Source organism: Vulpes lagopus, chromosome 8 (assembly GCF_018345385.1).
Source record: "Vulpes lagopus strain Blue_001 chromosome 8, ASM1834538v1, whole genome shotgun sequence".
NCBI classification, from domain to species: Eukaryota; Metazoa; Chordata; class Mammalia; order Carnivora; family Canidae; genus Vulpes; species Vulpes lagopus.
Genome location: NC_054831.1, coordinates 22,328,593 through 22,351,723, shown reverse-complemented (window position 1 = coordinate 22,351,723; position 23,131 = coordinate 22,328,593). Strand labels below are relative to the sequence as shown.

General features: G+C 41.7%; 1 protein-coding gene across 5 annotated transcripts in view; it reads left to right on the top strand.

The window, feature by feature from the left end:
* Positions 1 to 15,668, top strand: part of FBXO16 (F-box protein 16) — a 58,298-nt gene extending 42,630 nt beyond the window's left edge. For 2 of the 5 annotated variants that reach the window (XM_041764788.1, XM_041764790.1), the window contains one exon: positions 14,048 to 15,667. In XM_041764788.1, coding sequence (XP_041620722.1) covers positions 14,048 to 14,206 — 159 coding nt within the window. In that variant the 3' untranslated portion in view covers positions 14,207 to 15,667. Of the gene's footprint in view, positions 1 to 7,440; positions 7,476 to 13,526; positions 13,553 to 14,047 lie in introns of those variants that run through there. The other 3 variants (XM_041764791.1, XM_041764789.1, XM_041764793.1) reach the window with 3 other exon arrangements.
* The last annotated feature ends 7,463 nt before the right edge of the window (positions 15,669 to 23,131 follow it).

Sequence of the window (23,131 nt, the reverse complement as noted above, 5' to 3'; positions counted from 1 at the left end):
GTCTGCCTACTACTCAGGTCAAGATCCCAGGGTCCTGGGAGCTCCCACATCGAGCTCTCTGATCAGAGGGGAATCTGCTTTCCCTTTTTCTCTCTGCCCACTCATGCTCTCTCTCCCTCACTCACTCTCTCAAATAAAGAAATAAAATCTTAAAAAAAAAAAAAGAAAAGAAATTACTAACTGATAGAGTGAAGGTTCAACTTACCTAAGAAAAAAGGTATACTTTCCATAGTTTTCCTGTTACCAGTGGAGCATGATTATAAAAGTGCACTTCAAGTCACTTCAGAAAAAATGAATTAGGAACTTTTCCTTCCCTAATTAAAAAATAGCTAATTGACTACCTAATAAAGTCAGTGATTGTGACTAGGGAGCATTATTATTTCATAGCAGAGTTTTCCAAATTGTGGTTCCGTACACCCAGTGGATCCCTCTCAGCCCATATGAGAGTCTTTGGAGCAAAGTAGAAAAGAATAAGGGTGGAATAAAAAGTTCATTTTAGTAGTAAAGATTTAGAAATAAGCTGAAGATACACACTCAAGGAAAATTAATATAAAATAGATGTCAATTGGGAGAGGAATAAGTATGTACTTATGAATAAATCACTTTTAGAGCTCTGCTTTAAAGCTATTACTTTCTGTTTAAATGTATTTTCAAGTGTTATGTTTCAAAAAAAGAGAGAGAGAGAGCTTTTTAAAATGAGCTTTTTAAAAAATAGGGCAGTCTGTATTGAGGGGCCAATTTTGTTGGACTGGATGAGGTTTATAACAGACATATGTACAGATGCCCAAGGGAATGGAGAAGCTGAACGCAGAGCAGTAAAATTGTCAGTGAAAACGATTAATTGAGAAAAATAACTTTATGAGGCTTATCACACAGGCCATTTAGGGACGCTTCTGCCCAGTTTCCCAGCCCTTTCTAGGCCAGGAGTAGAAGAGAAATCCAGGGGAGAGCTGGGAATTTAAAGGACGATAAAAGTTGATGGTTGATGTATGCTTACAAATTATCAGCACAGTCAAACATTTCTCTGGCTTAAAACACAAGACAAAATAAAAGGCTACACAGAAGCCTTCCCCAGGGGCTTTTGACATTAACCATCTGTCACACACTAGAAGGGTTTGCGTACATTAAAAAATTCATTATATTTATAAACTTTAAAAGTTGTGCTCATTAAGGGAGACCAGTACAAATTAGACAACGAGAGAGAATGGTGAAGCCATTAATAAAATGAAGTGTGCAGTTGTATTGATGTACTTGTATTGTTTATGTAAATATACTAATTATAATCACTATTTATGCTTGGTAGTTTTGATAAGGAGCATAAGGCATCATTAAACCCTCCAGAAGCGTGCTAGGATCATTCTCTCGGTAAGGATGCCTGTGACAAGCCTGGTTGTGTGGGGCCGCGAGGCAGCGTGTGGCTCAGGCCCGCTCTCCACGTGGTGGCAGTTTGCCCTCACTGTGGGCCACCTAGCTCAGAGGAAATAAGCAACCTCCTCAGTAATGCAAGACAGTTGTGAAAATTAGGAAATGCTGGATGTGGGACCTGAGAGAAGAGGAAATGGGTTTTGAGGAAATTCAATTAGGGGACAGGAAAGAAAGGAGCAGAACTCTAGACTTGCCACTGCAGAGAGGGTGGTAGACGCAGCCTGGTGCCATGGCAATGGAGACAACACCATGTTCATTCAATAGAAAGTTCTCACATCTTTTAGATAGGTGTATGTATGGAGATATGTAGGAGGAACTGGGCATACAGGTGAGCGGCAAAATTCAGGGGAACACATTATAAAGGTAAGGATGAGAAGGACAGACCCTCAAAGCGGCCCAGAAGGTACCTGAGACCTGAACACTGAGGATTCATTCCTTGGCCCCTGTAAGCAGAAAATACTTGAATACTTGGCAAAGGCAGAGCTTCATGAAATGGAATGATTGGAACAGAAAAAAAGCCCGGGAGCATGAAAGTACAGAGAAAAATTCCTTAAGCCATCGCTCCAGGACTGTGGGCATCAGGCCACTGAGACCGAGCTTCTTCATTCTTTGCCTATCGTGACTTACAGCTTTCAGATGTGAGAGAGGGATGCCTGGGTGGCTCTGCCTTTGGCTCAGGGTGCGATCCCAGGGTCCTGGGATTGAGTCCCGCCTCGGGCTTCCCACAGGGAGCCTGCTTCTCCCTCTGCCTGTGTCTCTGTCTTTCTCTGTGTGTCTCTCATGAATAAATAAAATAAAATCTTTAAAAAAATAAAACAAAAAAACAATGTGAGAGATGTCTTTAGAAAGAGAAACCTGTTTGGGGAAACAGGTTCAAATCCAAACAGTGAGCTTGTGATGTTTTCTATTATTTTAAATGGGCTTTGGTTTTCAAAATCATCCCCTTAGGGTAAAAGGGTACCTACCTGATTGCCTCTTAATGCTTTTAATTCTAAAGCTGCCTCTTAAAAAAAAAAAAAAAGATTATCTATCTATCTATCTAGATATCTATCTATCTATCTAACAGAGAGCAAGAGCACAAGCAGGCAGAGCTGCAGGTAGAGGGAAAGGGAGAAGCAGGCTTCCCGCTGAGCGGAGGGCCTGATGCAGGGCTTGATCCCAGGACCTCAGCCAAAGGCAGACACTTAACCACTGAACCACCCAGGCCACCCTAAAGCTGCTTCTTTTTTTTTCTTTTTTTTTTATTTATTTATTCATGAGAGACACAGAGGGCAGGGACACAGGCAGAGGGAGAAGCAGGCTCCATGCAGGGAGCCCAACGTGGGACTCCATCCCAGGACCCCAACCTGAGCTGAAGGTGGCGCTAAACCACAGAGCCACTCAGGAGCCCTAAAGCTGCCTCTTTACAGTTGCTTCATTTAAACCACCTTTGGTGTGAATCCTTGATAGAAGATGCGAATAAAGCCTAGACCTGATCACTAATGCTTTACAATTTTGAAGACCATTTATTAAAATTAGATACATATCAAGAAAGGTCCATTACTCTTAATTATTAAAATAAAATTCCATACAGGACAAAGCAATTGAAAAATATAAACACTACCACAGTATAGCAAGTACTACCATCTTAATTAAACTTCAGGAAATTTCCCATCTTGTATAAAGACATAGAAAAAAAGTTGTTTTTCATCTCAAGAGCCAGACCCACACTGCCTGTTCAGGAAGGGGAAGGTGGGAGCTGTCTCCCTGTGGGAAAGCCTTGAAGAGCTTGTGAGGAGGGATGCCATCTTGAGGGCATCCTGTAGCTGAGATGCTACAGGCACCTGGACTTCAGAGGAGGGGAAAACCTGCTCTGTAGGAGATTAAGGAAGTTTGTTGTTTCTCCTCCTGCTTGGGAATGGGAAGGTGGAGGGTAGGAGAGAAAGAAGTGGTGGAGAAAGAGCTAGCCAGGTGGAGAGAAGCTCAGACATGTAGGGGAGTGGGGCTAGGACCCATTCTGATTGAATTTATTTGCTGTTGCTGGGATGTCCACCCCACCTTCCATCGCTGTAGTAAATTCTCAATTTACACATGAAAGATCTCAAAAGTCTAGAAGACCACGAAAACAAAAGCCCCTGGGACAATTCACAAAAAACCCAAAGGTGGGTTTTGGACTTGCCCAGACCTGGAGGTAGACTTAGAGGATCCTGGCTGACATCTTGTTTCATCTCATTTTTTTTTTCTTTTTCCTACCAAGTGAAGTATAAAAACCTTTAATACCTTTTATCTCACTTTGAACTTTTGCTTGGAGATTAGAAGTCTTCACTTTCTAGGTTCTGATTTGGCCACAGATTTCAAAAAGCTTGCTGTTTCAGGGCATTCACCTAAATCCAAGTAACAAAAGCCTCTAATTGCCTGCTTACTCTAATTGCTTTAGATAAGACCTTATCGTTTTCTGTGCTCTGCTAATTCCAGCCTCTGCACTTACCTTCTTCAACACTTTCCAAGATAACTTGATTCTTAGTATTCTAAGAATACTAAAGGTTTTTTAAATGCTTCTGCAAGCTTCCTCACCTTTTTCTTTCTCACCTTCTCTGAGTCAGAAGAGGAAGAAAAAAAGAATAGACTCTAAATCGATACCTGATTCTTGTCATGGAAAGAACAATGGTTTAAGAATCAGAAAACCCAGAGTTCTGGCCTCCACCCTATAATTAACTGGCGATGAGTTTTCATTTTCCCATTTATGAAATGAGAGTTTGGATTCCAACATCTTTAAAATCCATCCCAGCCTACAGTCTGGAGCAGTGGGACCTCACAGTCCCCTATAAATGTTCTCTCCCCACTCTCTTCTGATACCTGAGGGACACAGCTGAAGCTCAAGTGACTTCTTTTTTTTTTTTTTTTTTTTTTAAGATTTTGTTTATTTATTCATGAGAGACACAGATAGAGAGAGAGGCAGAGACACAGGCAGAGGGAGAAGCAGGCTCCATGCAGGGAGCCCGATGCAGGACTCCATCCCGGGACTCCAGGATCAGGCCCTGGGCCGAAGGCGGTACCAAACCGCTGAGCCACCCAGGGATCCCTCAAGTGACTTTATATAAAATTTCAGAAAGAATCCATCACACTCGTGAATCTGATTATCAACCAATCAAAACCAGTTTCTGTCTCTGTCTTTTACTTGGAGCTTTAGAAAATACATTTGATTCTAAACAGAAGTATTTACCAAACAATTGTATGCTCTGGTTTCCTGTGGGCAGTCTTTAATAGATTTCTTTAGAATTCTGATGACTCCCCAGGTATTTGTTTTCTAACATATATTTGGTTTGGATGTATAGAACTAGAAATCTCTACAGAAGAGATTTTAAATCATTTACCTCCAGCAGTGAAATTCCTGAGAATTCCATTTGAAATGCAGAGTAAGAAAGAACATGGGCGGACACTTGGGTGGCTCAGTTGGCTGGGCATCTGCCTTCAGCTCATGTTGTGATCCTGGGGTCATGGGATCAAGTCCCACATTCTCCTGCTTCTCTTTCTGCTTCTCTCTCAAATGAATAAGTAAAATCTTTATTTAAAAAAAAAAAAAAAGGAGGGACGCCTGGGTGGCTCAGTGGTTGAGCACCTTCCTTCAGCCCAGGACATGATCCTGGAGTCCTGGGATGGAGTCCCACATCGGGCTCCCTGCATGGAGCCTGCTTCTCCCTCTGCCTGTGTCTCTGCCTCTCTCTCTCTCTCTCTCTCTCTCTCTCTGTGTCTCTCATGAGTAAATAAATAAAATTAAAAAAAAAAAAGAAAGAAAGAAAGAACATGGGCTTTGCAGTCAGACAGACTTGAGCTCTTTTACTAAATGTTGTGACTTTGGATAAGTTACTAGACCTTTCCGAGCCTTCATTTTTTTCATCTGTAAAATGGGAATAATGATTCCTCCCTTGCAGGACTGTGATTTGGGCCCCTTATTAACCTCTGGGACGCTCTGTTTCCTCATAGGCAAAATGGAGTTAGTAGTAATGACACTAACCTCACAAAGTTGGGAGGGGGGATGTAAAGCATTTAGCATAGGCCTTGCTCAAAGAAGCAGTCAGTAAATAGCTAGCAATAACCAAGGTCTAAATCCCACCATAGCACAGCCTGAGGCTGCAGGAGGGAGAGCACTGATGATAAGAAGCTATAGCAAGAGAGGTCAGCCGGGCAGCTAGGGGTCCTTGGCACGAGTCTCTAACCTGTGAAATAAGCTTATTTTTCTTGCTTTTACTTTTGGTTCCCCTCAGTTTTCTTTATCTCCCTTTGTCTTTTCTTCCTCTCACAGTTTCCACTATATGAAAAATGGTTGCATCCGTAGTTATATATTGAAATGTGAGCCACGTATTTCTTTTTTCCTGCATGGTCTCTGTACAGTCTTGTGCCTACACATATGTTCATGCACTCATTCCTCATCAGTGTTGGGTTTTTTATTCCACACTCAGGCTGAACAGAGCACACGTGTTGAAGTCAGTGCTGTAAATTCTGTACTACACACACTCCACTGCTTGTCAATTACAATATTAGTGGTTGTTAATTTTTGATACCCAAGAGAAGAAAGGACCTAATTGCTAACAATCCTGGGGGCAAAATTAACTCTCAGGCAGGACCACTATTTAGAATCTGCATTTATCCTTTACCTCTAAGAGAGCATAGTTTTCTTGTTCTGTCTTGTTATCTCTTGTTTTATGATGCTATGTATAATGAATTACCCTGGTATATCCAACAGGAATGACTCTACCTACTTCTCTTTCACTGAATATTTAGAATGTGGCATCATGGCTACTCCTTTTTAAGAGTTACATACAAAATATTTGACACAAATTGGCTTCTCTTTGGGATCTACATTGTTTGTGAGTTATGTAATATTATTAGTTACATACATGTTAGTTATGACAGATATTTAATCACTGTTACTTCTGGGGTTTTAAAAATATATGAGCTGGCTGGCTGGCTGAATCAGTAGAGCATGTGATTCTTGACCTCAGGGTTGTGAGTTTAAGCCCCACTTTAGAACCAGGGCTTGCTTACAAAAATTATATATATATACATATATATAATAATGTTTATTATATATATAATACACATATGTGTATGTGTGTATGTGTATTATATATATATATAATTTTGTAATATAGTATTTCACCACAAACTACAGTAGAAGCCAATTTTCTAAGACATAGCTGTTTAGAAATCCGAGTTCACGATCATTGCTAACAAATAACCCTTTGAACTTCATGGCCTGTGCACATTTTGCAACATATTCCTGCCTTCCTTCATTTGGGAGGCCTATTGGTGCCATCACATAGTCTTGGATTTAAATTTTAAAACCCGGCCTAGGGTTGCTTAGCCTTCCTTCGCAGCTCACAGCTTTACCCCAAGATTACTTAAAAGATAAACCAACAACAAAGACAGACCTGTGGCTTCTTTAAAATTCTGTTGATGATTTTTCCCCAACATGTTCCCTCTGTTTCTCACAGAAGCAGAGTGAGCTAGGAAGAAAAGGGAACACCTCCTCCATAGTGTTGACCAAAGCAGGGGCCCCCTTGAAGACTGACCACACAGGTCTGGGCAGCAACCTGGGATCCTAAGCAGACAAGAGAACTGCAGGGATCCTCCTCTCAGAATTACCAGATTGAAAAATCGAGGGAGCAGCCCCATCCTAGAGATTAAGCAAAAGTTGAAGTGAAGCCAGGATGAGTAGTCATTCCTTTTAAAATCTCTTCCAAAAGGAAACCCCTCTAGGTGGGTTTATCCCCATCAGTGACCCTTACTTATTGCTCAGTCCCCAACCTGTGTTGAGGCAATTTATAGGAATGAGTTGAAGCTGACTAAAACAAACACTTCAGATTTTAAAATGATTTTCAAACACAATAGTCCATATTTATATGTAGTACTACCATATTACTCTTGAATTAAATGTCATAAAATGTTGAGGGTAGATATTTAAAAGGGGGGAAGTGGGTAAAATCTACAGAGTGAAGATTGTCACCTTCTTTACCTTACTTTACCATATCACAGGCTTGAGAAGATTAAATGAAATAATGTCACCTGAGTGGCTCAGTCAGTTCAGCATCCGACTCTTGATCTCAGGTCATGACCTCAGGGTGGTGAGTTCAAGCCCTGAGTCGGGCTCCATGCTGGGTGTAAAGCCTACTTAAAAAAAAATTAAAAATTTCCCCGAATAGCCAGGGGAATACTAAAAAAAGAAAACCAGAGCCAGGGACATCACAATGCCAGATTTCAGGTTGTACTACAAAGCTGTGATCATCAAGACAGTGTGGTACTGGCACAAAAACAGACCCATAGATCAATGGAACAGAATAGAGAATCCAGAAATGGGTCCTCAACTCTATGGTCAACTAATATTCGACAAAGCAGGAAAGACCATCCACTGGAAAAAAGTCTCTTAAATAAATGGTGCTGGGAAAATTGGACCGCCACATGCAGAAGAATGAAACTAGACCATTCTTTTACACCATACACAAAGATAAACTCAAAATGGATGAAATATCTAAATGTGAGACAAGAATCCATCAAAATCCTAGAGGAGAACACAGGCAACACCCTTTTTTGAACTTGGCCACAGCAACTTCTTGCAAGATACATCTGTGAAGGCAAGGGAAACAAAAGCAAAAATGAATTATTGGAACTTAATCAAGATAAAAAGCTTCTGCACAGCAAAGGAAACATTCAACAAAACTAAAAGACAACCTACAGAATGGGAGAAGATATTTGCAAATGACATATCAGATAAAGGGCTAGTATCCAAGATCTATAGAGAACTTATTAGGGACACCTGGGTAGCTCAGTGGTTGAGCGTCTGCCTTCAGCCCAGGACATGATCCTGGAGTCCGGGATCAAGTCCCACATTGAGCTCCCTGCATGGAGTCTGCTTCTCCCTCTGCCTGTGTCTCTGCCTCTCTCTGTGTCTCTCATGAGTAAATAAACAAAATCTTAAAAAAAAAAAGGACTTATTAAACTCAACAACAAAGAAACAAACAATCCAATCATGAAATGGGCAAAAGACACGAACAGAAATCTCACAGAGGAAGACATAGACATGGCCAACAAGCACATGAGAAAATGCTCCGCATCACTTGCCATCAAATCAAAACCACAAATACCACCTCACACCAGTGAGAATGGTGAAAGTTAACAAGACAGGAAACAACAAATGTTGGAGAGGATGTGGAGAAAGGGGTACCCCTCTTGCTCGATTGGTGGGAATGTGAACTGGTGCAGCCACTCTGGAAAACTGTGTGGAGGTTCCTTAGAGTTAAAAATAGAACTGCCCTATGACCCAGCAATTGCACTGCTGAGTATTTACCCCAAAGATACAGATGCAATGAAATGGCAGGACACCTGCACCCCAATGTTTATAGCAGCAATGTCCACAATAGCCAAACTGTGGAAGGAGCCTTGGTGTCCATCGAAAGATGAATGGATAAAGAAGATGTGGTCTATGTATACAATGGAATATTACTCAGCCATTCGAAACGACAAATACCCACCATTTGCTTCAATGTGGATGGGACTGGAGGGTATTATGCTGAGTGAAGTAAGTCAATCAGAGAAGGACAAACATTATATGGTCTCGTTCATTTGGGGAATATAAAAAATTAGTGAAAGGGAATAAAGGGGAAAGGAAAGAAAATGAGTGGAAATATCAGTAAGGATGACAGAACATGAGAGACTCCTAACTCTGGGAAACAAACAAGGAGTATAAATGTCAGTGAGGGTGACAAAACATGAGAGACACCTAACTCTGGGAAATGAACAAGGGGTAGTGGAAGGGGAAGTGGGCGGGCGGTTGGGGTGACTGGGTGATGGGCACTGAGGGGGGCACTTGGTGGGATGAGCACTGGGTGTTATGCTATATGTTGGCAAATTGAATTCCAATAAAAAAAAAAGAAACAAACAGGGGTAGTGGAAGGGGAAGTGGGAGGGTTGGGGTGACTGGGTGACGGGCATGGAGTGGGGCACTTCATGGAATGAGCACTGGGTGATATGCTATATGTTGGCAAATTGAACTCCAATAACAAAAATAATTTTAAAAAATTAAAAATTTAACACATTAAAAAAAGAAATAATAAATGTATGGCATTTTTTTAATGTATGGCATTAAAACAATGCCCAGCAATCAGATATTTGCAATTGGGGCTGGTGGGGTGGTATTTCTAGAAGAGTGATTGGCACACTTCAGGGACTATCATTATTGTTACTCTATCTCTTTTCCATATCCACATAATCATTACCTAATCTATTCTCTTATGTGCATTTATCCAATAGTGTTGTATCAGTGATCATTTGCAAATTTTTGCAAATAACATGAATGGAGAATCAGAAAATGAAATTCACTGGGGAGTGACAGATACAGGGATATATTCAAGCTGGTATACACAAGTTATTCCAGGTGATAGCCCTTCTTGGGCCTTCACCTGCTGTAGGGTCCTACTCCTTCTTGGGACGCTCAGCCTCAATAGCCTCTCCCCATTCTCACTCTTCTGTGCCTAATAAAATGACCATCCAGCCTGAAGATAAGAATTTTCTATTCCTACTTCAATGTCCACTTGCAAGGTGCTTTCAGCCACTACCCTGAAATGAAAGAAGAATCATTGGTCCGTTTATTCACTTATGCCACAAGTCCCTGCCTTCCAGGTGCTACATGCTGGAGGAGGAAAGCTTCCTGTCAAGGAAGGGTGTCTCCTAGGTGTCTCCTAGGTGTCTGGGTTGGGCAATTGTGTTAATGCTCATGCCACCCACTGAGACTGGAAATGCAGCAGGACATGCTAGGTGTGAGGTACCCGTGGGACAACAAGTATATGTATTCAGAAGAGAGCTGAATTTATGACCCAAGAGTTCAGGAGGGACAGTGGGGCAAGAGATATAAATCTAGCAGTTGAAGACATAGGCACTGATTGCCTAGGAGGTGGGCCTGGAGAATTCTATTGTGTAAAGCATGGCCTTATATTTCTCTTCTATGTCCTTGCATTTAAAGACATGCTGACACCAATTGGTGATATTATTGAGTAAATATTTCTAGAAAAAGAACAATAAAGGGGCACCTTGCTGCCTTAGTTGGTAGAGCACATGACTCTTGACCTCGGGGTTATAGGTTCAAGCCCCACATTGAGTGTAGAAGTTATTTAAAAATGAAATCTTTAGGGATCCCTGGGTGGCTCAGTGGTTTAGTGCCTGTCTTCAGCCCAGGGCGTGATCCTGGAGTCCTGGGATCTAGTCCCACATCTGGCTCCCTGCATGGAGCCTGCTTCTCCCTCTGCCTGTGTCTCTGCCTCTCTCTTTCTCTCTCTCTTTCTCTGTGTCTCTCATGAATAAATAAAATCTTAAGAAAAAATAAAATAAAATCTTTAAAAGAAAAGGAAACAGTAAGATCAACAGTGAGAAATTTTATTTATTTACTTATTTATTTATTTATTTATTTAATTATAGCTCACATGAGCAGTGAGGGGCAGAGGGAGAGAAAGAGAATGTCAAGCAGACTCTGCACTGAGCTCAGAGCCTGATGTTGGGGCTTGAGCCCATGACCCTGAGATCATGACCTGAGCTGAAATCAGAAGTGAGACACTTAACCAACTGAGGCACTCAGAAACCCTGAGAAAAATAATTATAGATGGTCCCTGCCTCTCAGTGGTTTAACTTATCACTTTTTCAGCTTTATGATGGTGCAAAAGCAGTACACATTCAGTAAAAACCATACTTTGAGATTTGGATTTTGATCTTTTCCCAGGCTAGTGATAGGCAGTATGACACTCTCATCTCATGATGCAGGTTGGTGGCAACTGCAGCTCCAGTCAGTCACACAGTCACAAGAGTAAACAACTGATACACTTAAAACCAGTCTGTACCCACAGAACCATTCTGCTTCTCACTTTTGGTACAATATTCAATACATTACATGAGCTATTCCATACTTTATCATAAAATTGACTTTGTGTTTGATGATTTTGCCCACCTGTAGGCCAACGTAAGTGTCCTGAGCATGTTTAACGTAGGCTAGGCTGAGCTATAATGGTCAGTAGATTAGGTATATTAAGTGCCTTTTTTACTTAAAATATTTTTAATTCATGATGTGTTTATCAGGACATAACCCCATCATAGGTTGAGAAAGACCTGTAGGCTGGTTCCATCCTTCTTTGTGGGAATAGTAAGGAAAAGCTATAACAGATACACCTGCACATAAGTAAACATAATTTATAACAACATTGCTTGTAAGAGCAACCCCATCCTACTGGGATTTTTATGGAGGCTCCATCATGGAGGCATGATCAATTATCAAGTCCATTTCTAGCCCCTCTCCCCTCTCCAGAGGATGGTGAGTGGGGCTGAAAATTCTAAGCTTCTAATAATGACTTGGGCTTTCTGGTAATCAGCCCCTATCCAGGAGCCCATCCAGAGTCACCTCAATAGAAAAAAAAGATACTCCTAAGTGCTCTTATCACTTAGGAAATTACAAGGGTTTGAGGAGCTTCGTGCCAGGAACATGAGACCAAGACTAATATGTATTCTTCTATTATCTCATACCCAGTGTTAGCATACAAGAAATTCCCAGTTATTTCAACAAGATCATCAGATGCTTTAGATCAATATCTGAGACTGTCAGATTTATACCTTTTTTATGTAACCTCCCCATGTTTTCCTCTTAAATCTTATCTTTTCTCTTGTAATGATGGACATTAAAGCCTTAAAATGAAAAGGGTCTGCAAATTTGTTTTCAGAGACAGAAAGAAAGGGTGGATGTAACAAGATGATTTTCCCAGAGCCCATCTTAGAGGGAAGAGAAACCCAACAGTCTGGATAGGTGGTGACAATTACCAAGGGTGGGGGGGCGTCTGTGTGTGGGGGGGTAGGGTGAATCCCTGCAACCTGCCTTGGCTAAAAAGGAGATCTTGAGAGGAACCTGCCTGAGCATGTGAACTCCCCACCCTCCCACCCCCACCCCGGGGGGACTTAGGAAAAAGGGGTTCCTCAAATGCAGTGATAAATCAACTTTGCAAAGTAATAGGATTAAATTCAAAACTGTTACAGGTGATGTGTGACTAGCCCGTGCTTGTATCCTAGAGAGCTAAGCCTTTTCTTCATTCAATAGGTATTATTCTATTTTTATTGTTACTAAGATAGCACAAAGGGAACACCTCTGTTTGTTCTCTTACCTTAGGTTGATCTTAAAACAACACCAAAAATGCTTACTGTACACTGATCTTGAAACAACCCTGAAAGCTTCAAAGGAGGGAAGATTATTTGCACCCATTTCTTCCACCTTTTCCTCTCCAATTCTAACAACTTGCTACATTTAATCCCAGCTTTGCCTACTTTTTCCCAGAAAAATCATCAATGAACTATGGATATACTATAGGAACCCATAGATTCATTGAAGTATAAGATCCCAGCTTTGTTCTCAGAGTTTGCGGTTTTGTCAGGGGACAAATGATTATAGTCAGGAGTGAATGCTAATGTCCAAGAACATATGTTCAATGCCAAGTCCATAATAATGACTTCCAGAATCCAGCTGAGGCAGAAATCCCTGAGGGTTAAGAAACTCAAGCTTCTTGGAGAAGGTGGACCTCAAAGGACAGGTTAGATTTAAATAAAGAATAGAGTATGTGAAGCTGGTATAGGGTGTGAGGTAAGACCAGTCCGTTTGGGGCATCTTTGTGAAATAATGAGGGACCCAGTTCCCTGGACAAGAGGACAGGAGACAACAGTCATTGGATGAAGCGGTTTCTGATTCAGTGAAAGTCTAAAGTAGGATTTCCCCAGATTAATGGAAACCCTGTGTGTTTCGAACATATCCAGTAGAGCATGAGAAGGATATAATACATGATCTGATGGTTGGGACATGCCAGCTGGATATGGAATCATGGGACCAAGATTGTGTTCAGGGAAGGTTACAGTATCTGCATATCTGTTCCACTTCCTTATGTCTCTCTGTACAGTAGGGGCCAATGTTAAGAGTGAACTTACAAAAAAAAAAAAGAGTGAACTTACAAGAGTCCATCGCTTATGCTCCCTGCAAGCTCAGCTTGTGATCTTTCTTTCTCTTGTCGTCTCCAACTTTCCTTCTTCCCTTTCCTGCTCCCGGCCAGATGTCCAGGAGAAATCCTTTCTCACTGTGAGTTTTGGTTGGAATGTCAACCTGCAACATTTTCCTTTTTAGAGTGAATGTGTGCATGTACAAATTAGTTGAGAGTGTAAAATATGGAAACTCTACCAATACTCACCTGGCCTGAGAGCCGCAAGACTCCAGACCTGGCTGACACCTTTTTGCTCTGTGAACTTGAGCTGGCACTTAAATTGCCCGTTCTTGGGTTTCATTTATTTGTAAAATGGAAATGCTAATACTTCCCTACCTACCTTGCAGAATCTTCTTGAGGTTCAAATGAAATTATGGTTGTGAAAGCACTCTGGAGACAAAAAAAACTGATGGTAGCTCAAGGTGAAGATTGCATGGGGGCTAGGGGTGGTGACATTGAGAAAGCCTCAATAAATCCCATCCAGCCCTACAATTTGATAAAGTTGTTTTGTATCATTAAAATAAGTTAACTATATAGCTTCGTCTCTGATGTTTTAGTGGCTGTCACTCAAATGATGTCTTTTTCCTCCCCAGATATCCGTAAGTGCAGAACCCAGCGCCCCTCTACAAGTTCCCACTCATCTTGCTTGGTCTCCTCATTGGTGGGCAGGGCTCCCAGCCACCGAAGCAGCAAAGAAAATCCTCATGCAGCATCTTCAGAGGCACTCTGGACTTCAGGCTTTACCCAGCTAGGCTCCTGATATGAAGTCAATTTAGATATGTGAAAGGATTTTGATAGAATGAGTGTTCTACACACTGGAGAGTTGGGTGTTACTTGAGTCCTCTATTAGAAACTTTCAGCTTAGGTACCTACTTGGCAAAGGGAGTTCTCAGTATCTCTATAAAAGGTATTCATGGCATAAGTGCTGATATAGTTACAAACCTAGATACAAATGTGAGGATAGATACCATGGGATTGATAAAGGGACATAGAATAGCTACAGTGGTAATATTGGGTATAGGGGGCAGGGTCCCAGAAGGATACAGACAGCATACTCCCAAGGCTACTTGAGCAGTTTAATGAAGGGCTGTTTCCCATGGTGTCTCACTGGCTAGGGCTGCCATCACAAAATACCACTGTCTTCATCTGTTCCACCTGCTATAACAAAAATACCATCGATGGGTAGCTTATAAACAACATACATTTATTTTCTCACAGTTCTAGAGGCTGGGAGCTCTAAGATCAAGATGTCAGCAGGATTGGTTACTTCTGAGGCCTCTCTCCTTGGCTTGTGAGTGGCCACCTTCTCCTTGTGTCTTCATATGGTCTTCTTCTGGGCAGGTCTGTGTCCTAATCTCTTATTATAAGGATACAAGTCAGAATAGATTAGGGCCTGCCCATATGACCTCATTTAACCTTAATTACCTCTTTGAAGACTTCATCTCCAAAGATAGTCACATTCTGAGGTCCTGGGGGTTAAGACTTCAATATAGGAGTTTAGATGGGGGGTGGAGGCTAAGGGGGTGGGATACAATTCAGCCCACAACAACACTGTAGGGAGAAGTAAGAGAATCAAGATGAGATGGTGAAGCACCTAGGAACTAGCAACAGTGGAAGCCTCTGTCATCCTGTGGCCTGAAGAGGCAAGACAAGAGGGAAAGGTCCTGTTGTTCCTAGAACCCGTGAGAGCTGTAGCCACAGGAGAAGGGCCGCCCAGTGAGATATATACTCTCTGATGGAGGAACATAGTCACTGTTAAAAACAAGGCCTAGCAGGGAAGGGAGAGGGAGAAGTCCCAACCCCTCTCTCCCTACCCCTTGACACTCCAACAGCACTTGCCTCTCATCCAGAAGTCAGAGCACAAAGAAGCCTGGGGAGAAATGTGTCTAGGTGTGGTAGAAGGGGTATTATATGGGTGAGACAGTGAGGAATAACTAGCACAATGGGGCGAAATGTAAAAATTTCTGAAGAAGGAATTATAATTGATATTCAAGCAATGTGAATGGGCTTCAAAGGGTAATTGGAAAACAGAAAATGTTACTTAGCTGCAAAAATATTAGTTATATGTTCTAAACTAAACCACCTACTCATGTAACCATTTCAAGGTCCCAGAAGTTACCATTCTAGGATACTTACTTACCTAGTTAAGTATAATGATAGAAAACCAAATGTTTGTCAATCATGTAATGTTGAACACTCATGTTCCTATATTACATACTGTTATATATATATATATATATATGTATATATATATACTTGTTTTTGAATATATGTGTGTGTGTGTGTGTATATATATATATATATATATATATATATATATATATATACACATACATACATACTTGTTTTTGAATGGTTCAAAATGATGGCCTGGAAGGATGGCCCAGGATACAGTGGTTTGGATGCCCAAATGATTGGTATAGGACAAAACATGCCCAACTTACAATTGATTAGTTTGCACCACCCAAGGTGATATTAAACATGACACTGAGGCAGAGAAGAAAAAAATATATACCTGGAATGAGACCTGGTATTCCTCCCATGGGCAAAGCAGATGACTATTAGTTAAGATTACTTCTTCATGAAGGCTGAGCCCTCATGGTCAGCTCCCAGGAGTCAGGGGCAGCTGGGTAGCTGGGAGGCCTACAGCTCCAGGATTCTGCACTGCTTTGTCCCAGTGAGCCCCCTGGATTATGTCAGGATCCAGTCACATTGTGGGCATAAATTTGAATGGGCCAGTCTGGAGTGTGTCTGTGTCTCTTCTGAAATAAACCAGAATCTTCTGGGGCAAGGACCTATCAAGAGAAGGAAGGGCTCGTCTAGTACTAGTGGCTACATCTTGTCTTAAGCTGTAGTTAGGTTATCTATTTCTATAAAACAAACCAGCCCCAAATTTAGTTGCTTACAATAACAGTCTGTCATTCCCCTCATAAATCAGCAGTTTGGGAGCGTTCTGGGGAGGAGCTTGTCTCTGATCCGTACAACATCATCCTCTGAGTCCTCCTGACAGAGGGCTGGAAGATCCAATCCCAAGATGGTCTAGGGACATGGCTGGGAAGTACATGCTAGCCTTTCACTGGGCGTTCAGCCAGGGATGAGTGCAGGGGCCCCTGCTCCTCTTCATCTGGGCTAGGGTTCTCATAGCATGGGGGCTGGGTTCTACGGACGAGTATCCCAAGAGAGAGACAAGTGGGCTCTGAATCACCTCTTTTGTCCTAGCCTCAGAAGTTTCTCCATTATGCCCTGATGACCACAGAGGCTTATCCAGTTTCAAGCAGAGCAGGCATAGACTTTACAGAATTGTAAGGTTCTGGAAGAACATGTGGGATAGGAAATATAATTGTGACTATTTTGGAACAGACTGCCTCAGGATGGTTCCCTGTGTGACCCTTACTTGTCATTGGCCACAGCATAGTTATATGAACAAGGCACATCCCCTGTATTAGTCTGCTTGGGCTGCTATAACAAAATACCACTGACTGGGTGGCTTAAACAACAGACATTTATTTTCTCATAGTTTTGGAGGCTGGAAGTCCAAGATCAAGGTGTTGGCACAGTTGGCATCTTGCAAGACCTCTCTTTTGGGGTTACCTCTTCTCTGTGTGCTCATATGCCCTTTCCTTGGTACCTGTGCAGAGAGAGAGAAAGAGAGAGAGAGAGGTTTCTGTGGTTTCTCTTCTTATAAAGACACCAGTCATATGAGATCAGGACCCCACACTTATGGCCTGATTTAACCTTAATTACTTCCTTAGTGGCCTCATCTCCAAATACAGTCACTCTAAGGGTTCAGCCTATGAATTTGCATGGGGATGCAAGCATTGGACTTTTAACATCGCCCAGAGTGATATGAATTAGATGACAATGGAGAAAGATAGATTTCTCTTGATATTTCTTAATTTGAGAAAACTTGATTGAACTCCAACCTTGTGCCAGACTCTCTGCTAGGCTCTGCTAGGGAAGGTAGGAGGCATCCTGCCTTTAATGGGTTTATAACCCATTTATAGTTTATGAGGGAGACAAAGCAGCCATTAAAATAGAGCAGTAGCTGCAAGGAGCACAGGCTGCTACAGCTTTGGGAAGGGACAAATAAACCACTCCACATGGAGCTGCACAAGTGGTATCCAAGCAGAAATGGAGGAAATGGTATTGAGTAGTAAATAGGAAGTGTGACAGATGAAGCATTTGGGAGAAATGAATAAACCATACAGAGACCCAATGCAAAACTAGGGTGACTGTCATCCTGGTTTGCCCAGGGCTGGCCTGGTCTTAGGGCTGAAGTCCCACATGTAACAACACCTCACTCACTGTGCCTGGTCTATGGCACTGTAAATAGTTGGGTATGGCTGGCACATAGAGGAAGTGGGGTGGCAGCAGGGTTGGTGAGAGAGCAAGCTGAAAAAGTAGGCAGGAGTCCAAACAGGAACCAAGCCATGCTAAGTTTAGACTTCATCTTGAAAGAAGTTGAACAATGGGGGCACCTGGGTGGCTCAGATGGTTAAGTGTCTGCCTTTGGTTCAGATCATGATCCCAGGGTCTTGGGATTGAGCCCCCTGTTGGGCTCCCAGCTCAGCTCAGCAAGGAGTCTGCTTCTCTCTCTCCCTCTGCCTCTCCCCCTGCTTGTTCTCTCTCTCGCTCTTTCTCTCTCTCTTTCTGTCAAGTGAACAAATAAAATCCTTAAGAAAAAACAGAAGTTGAGCAATCAATAGGTGACCTTAAGCAAGGGAGCGACTGGCTAAGACGTAGATGTAGGAAGAGCTCCAACTGCTGCATAATTAAGAAGAGGGACAATTCTATAGGCTGGTCAAGAAGCCATTGCACGGGGATAGAGAAAACCCTAGGATTTAGAATATCTTAAGGAGAAGTAATAGAACTTAGAAATACAAATAAGAGAGACAAGGAGAATTCAAGCATGACTCTCAAGTTTCTGGTTTGGGCAATTGCAAAAAGTCTTGGGAAGTAATTTGGATGGTTTGGAAAGACCTTCCCCACACCACCCTACACAAGAATACCAGCAAAGCAGCTATTCTTCGGCTTCCCATATAGCTCTTATTGACCTAAAAATTCTCCATTGTGACACCAGTGACCCAGAAATCTCAACCAGAGCCACTAGACTTACAGGAACAGGAGGAGGCTGGGGGCAAGAGGGGGAAGAAGATGGGCATTTATTACACGTGATACTTCCTAAATGATTTATGTACTTGGTCTTACTTAATTTTTGCAAGAATATTTTGAGGTAGGCAGGTTGTTTTTCTCATTTTACCAGCTGCCAAATTGATAACAAAGTAATGTGCACAAGTGGCCACAGCTACAAGCAGCATAGCTGGGCTTTCAACCCAGATGTGTTGGGCCGTAAATACCTGATTTTTTACACCACGCTGTTTCCCTAATGAGCACTAGTTTCTACCTGATTGGATATTTTGCACATTTACTGTGATGCCTTGACTTCATCTGCCCTCAGCATTGAAGGATGAAGACCTAGGGAATGACTCTATCTACTCTAAGAGGCCAGCTGAGGTTGCTTTCAGGAGCAAGCATTGCAAGAACGCTTCTTAATCCTTTGTAACTGGTCCCCACACTTGTTATACATGCAAAAACTCTAAAGCCAAAGGTCCTGCGTGATTATCTTTGTGAGGATCAGGGCCAGGGGAAGCTATGGAGACAGTGTCCCAGTCAACAGCCAATTTAGGGAGGGAAGAAGTGTCGGGAGATGAAAGTCAAGAGATAAGGAGCTAGGAGAAGGACACAAAAGGGAAGAAAGGAACACGTGATGGGTTTCCAGGGCCTCCCTCCAAAAGACAGGTGAGCTTGTCTAGACCTTACAGGGTCTCTGGAAACCTAACAGCTGGACCCATACCGCCCCTATGTGGAGGCTGCCTTCCCAGGTCGGGGACACCCTGTACCTGGAGCCTTAGGAGAAACTCCAGTGCCAACCCCAGCTCCTTCTTAACCAGCGAGGTTTATATTCTGATATAAATCTTGACTTATCTCCTTCGAGATTTTAATCTTCCTGTATTTACATAGTAATCTATCCATCTTGCATCTAGTATTCTGTTGCTATTTCTGCCTATCTTTTACTCTTCCCACCCGCCCATCCACCCGCCTTATGGATTGGGAACTTTTCAGAGGACCCCAGTTCCACTCACTCTGTATTTCCACATTTTCTTAATGCAGGAGGGGTGTAACTGGAGTTTGTTGTCACGGGAATGTCATCTGAGGGTCTGAAATGTTCATTTCTCAGCTGGCTCCTTGATCCACTGACATTGACAGAGAAAAGACGCAAGAGGGCGCTCCTTCCCCTCTATCTCAGTCCAGCGAGCTGCTCCTCTTCTATTATTTCATACTCTTGAAAATTCAGACGTGACTGACCTCAGTGAAAACATATTTGTATTACTATTGGGGAGAGGTTTGGGGGAAATTTTGAATATTTATACAGACACCCTTAGGGAAATATGTGTTCAGCCCAGGTCTTTGATTTCATTCAAATCCAACAAAGACCCACCAAGTCAGTTTTTGAAAAACGTAAAGTCTGGGGAAGAAACCTGTGTTTTAAAAAGTAACCTACCACTTTACACCCATTAGGATGGCTATTGTCGAAACATCAAAAACAAGTGTTGGCAAGGATGTGGGGAAATTGGAACCTTTGTGCCTTTGTTGCTGGGGTTGTAAAATGACAGATGCTATGGAAAAATTAAACATAGGATTAGTTTATGATCCAGCAATTCAGATATAATTGAGAACAGGGACTCAAAAAGATATTAGTATATCCGTGTTCATAGCAGTATTACTTATAATAGCCAAAAGGTAGAAGCAACACAAGTGTCCATTGACAGATGAATGGATAAACAAAGTGTGGTTTATACATACACTGGAATATTATTTAGCCTTAGAAAGGAAGGAAATTCTGACACATGCTACAACATTATGCTAAATTAAAGAGGCCAGCCTGGCTGGCTCAGTCAGTAGAGCATGCATCTCTTGATCTTGGGATTGTGAGTTTGAGCCCCATGTTGGGTGTAGAGATTACTTTTAAAAATAAAAAATGTTTTAAAAAGAAGCCAGTTTCAAAGATACTGTATGATTCCAGTTATATTAGGTACCTTGAGCAGTCAAATTCAAAGAAATAAAAATAGAATAAAGGTTTCTAGGGGCTGTGGAAGGGAGAAATGGGGAGTTAGTGTTTAGTGGGTACAAAGTTTCCATTTTGGAAGATGGGTGGTGGTGATGGTTGCACAACAATGCGAATGTACTTAATGCCACTGAATTGTACACTTAAAAATGATTAAAATTGGGGGAAAATGGTTAAAATGGTAAATATTATGTTATGTGTATTTTACTACACCAGAAAAGAATAAAGGGGGAAAACACTCAAAATGCATAGTTATCAGTACTAAAACAGAGGCAAGTTCTGAATATGGAGCAGCTTATTCTACATGGTGGGGAGAGGCTGGGAACAATTATAATCAGGGATAACAGTGATCTGGGTCTTAAAGGATGTATAGTGGATAAAGCAAGATAAGGTCTTAGGCTCTTCTTGATGCCCTAGATTATAGTTTTTATGTTATGATGGTCTTTCCTACACCCTACATTCTCCCCAAGCTTATTCTTTTATTTTGTTTACTTCTCATAATTTAGGTTCTCTAGCCCCTGCACTGGTTTTATCAGAATCCAGATTTTTTTTAATAGTACTTGATAGATTACTGTGACCTTTCTCCTGCACTATTAACACATTAGACAATCTCATGAGACAAACATGCAAGACACTACTATCACCAACATACACGTGAAGATTCTAAGATTCACAGATGTTAATGAACCTGGCAAGGGTGTTCCAGTTAATACAGAGTCAGGGCAGGAACTAGATCTGTATTTCCTTTCCCTGGCATTGGTTCTAAATACCAGGTGGCCACCCCCATCCTCTGCATCCACCCTGAGGTCAACTACTGTCAGCAGCCCCACTCTGACCATGGGCTTTCTTCCTGTGGTTTTTCAGCCAATAGGCTTCATTCTCTCCTCTCACTTTGCATTTCTGTCCTTCCTCCTTACATCTTACACCCTCACCACTCTTAAGATCCCAGCTGAGAAATATCCTTAATTCTTCCTACTTTCTACTCATAGAAGAAATAGATCACCTTGTGAAGCCCTAATTTTAGCAAGATAAAAAAAAGTAACAAAGTATTAAGAAAGTATCTTTTTTTAAGAAATGTATCTTTTATGCGCAAATTCATAGCAGCATTATTCATGATAGCCAAAAGGTGGAAGCAACCCAAGTGTCCATTGACGGATGAATAGATAAACAAATGTGGTCTATCCCTACAATGGGATATTATGCAGCCTTAAAAACAAGGGAAATTCTTCCTACCATCATGTGATTGTTAATACAGACTCTATGTCAGACTGTGAGCTCATGGAAACTAGAGTATCGTCTTAATCATGTTTCTATTTTTTTTTTAAGATTTTATTTTAAAGTAATCTCTACACCCAGTAATCTCTACACCAATCTCTACACCCTAAACTCACAACCCCAAGATCAAGAGTCACATGCACCACCGACTGAGCCAGCCAGGTGCCCCTTTAATTACTTTGTTTCTAGAGTATAACATAATGTCTAATGTATAATAGGTCCTCAAAAAATGTATTTGTTGGGTAAATAAAATTTATTATTGCCATCTAAAAAAAAAGGAAATTCAGACACATGGTACAATGTGGATGAATCTTGAGGACATAATGCTAAGGAAAATAAATCAGGCACCAAAGGACAAATACTGTGTGATTCCACTTGGATGAGGGACCTAGAGTAGTCAAATCCATAGAGACAGAAAGAATGGTGGTTGCCAGGGGCACCACGTGTTTAATTTCAGTTTGGGAAAATGAAAAAGTTCTGGAGATAGATGGTATTTATGGCTGCACAGCAATGTGAATCTACTTAATTCTATTAAATCATACACATAAAAATGGAAGGATAAACAAAGAGAAAGAGAGAGATGTATCTTTAACCCCAGTGTCAGATACATCCTCATCTCATACAACAGTGAAGACCCTCAGAGTTGTACATTGCTGTGTCTGTAAGGGAGAGGGCCAAGGATTCTGACAAAATGGCCAATACTGAAGCGATATGTCCCCACCCACCTACACTCCTGGTTCCATTCCTTTTGGTGCCTAGGACCATGCTTTTTCAGTTAAACTTTTTTTCAGATGTCTTACATTCTTCACCTCACACTTTACAACTTCTCAAAAATGTCATGATTTGGGGGCACCTAGGTAGCTTAGTCAGTTTAGCATCTGCCTTTGGCTCAGGTCATGATCTCAGGGTCCTGGGATAGAGCCCTGTGTTGGGCTCCTTACTCAGCAGGAAGTCTCCTTCTCCCTCTCTCACTGCCCCTCCCCTACCCCCCACTCCCTGCTTGTGCTCTCTCTCTCAAATAATTATATTAAAATTCTTTTTTTTTAAAAGTCATGATTTGACCCAGCCTTGTTCCTCTCCTTCATTTTGCTCAACACTCTCTTGCAAGTTACATGCATATCTTCCTTCTGTTCTTCAATATCTACTCACCTTAAATCAGGAAATCTGGTCTCAGCCTTAACTCATGGCAATTGCTTTCTCACAGTGTCTTAGTCTATTTGGGCTGCTAAAACAAAATATCATAGATTGGGTGGCTTATAAACAACTGAAATTTATG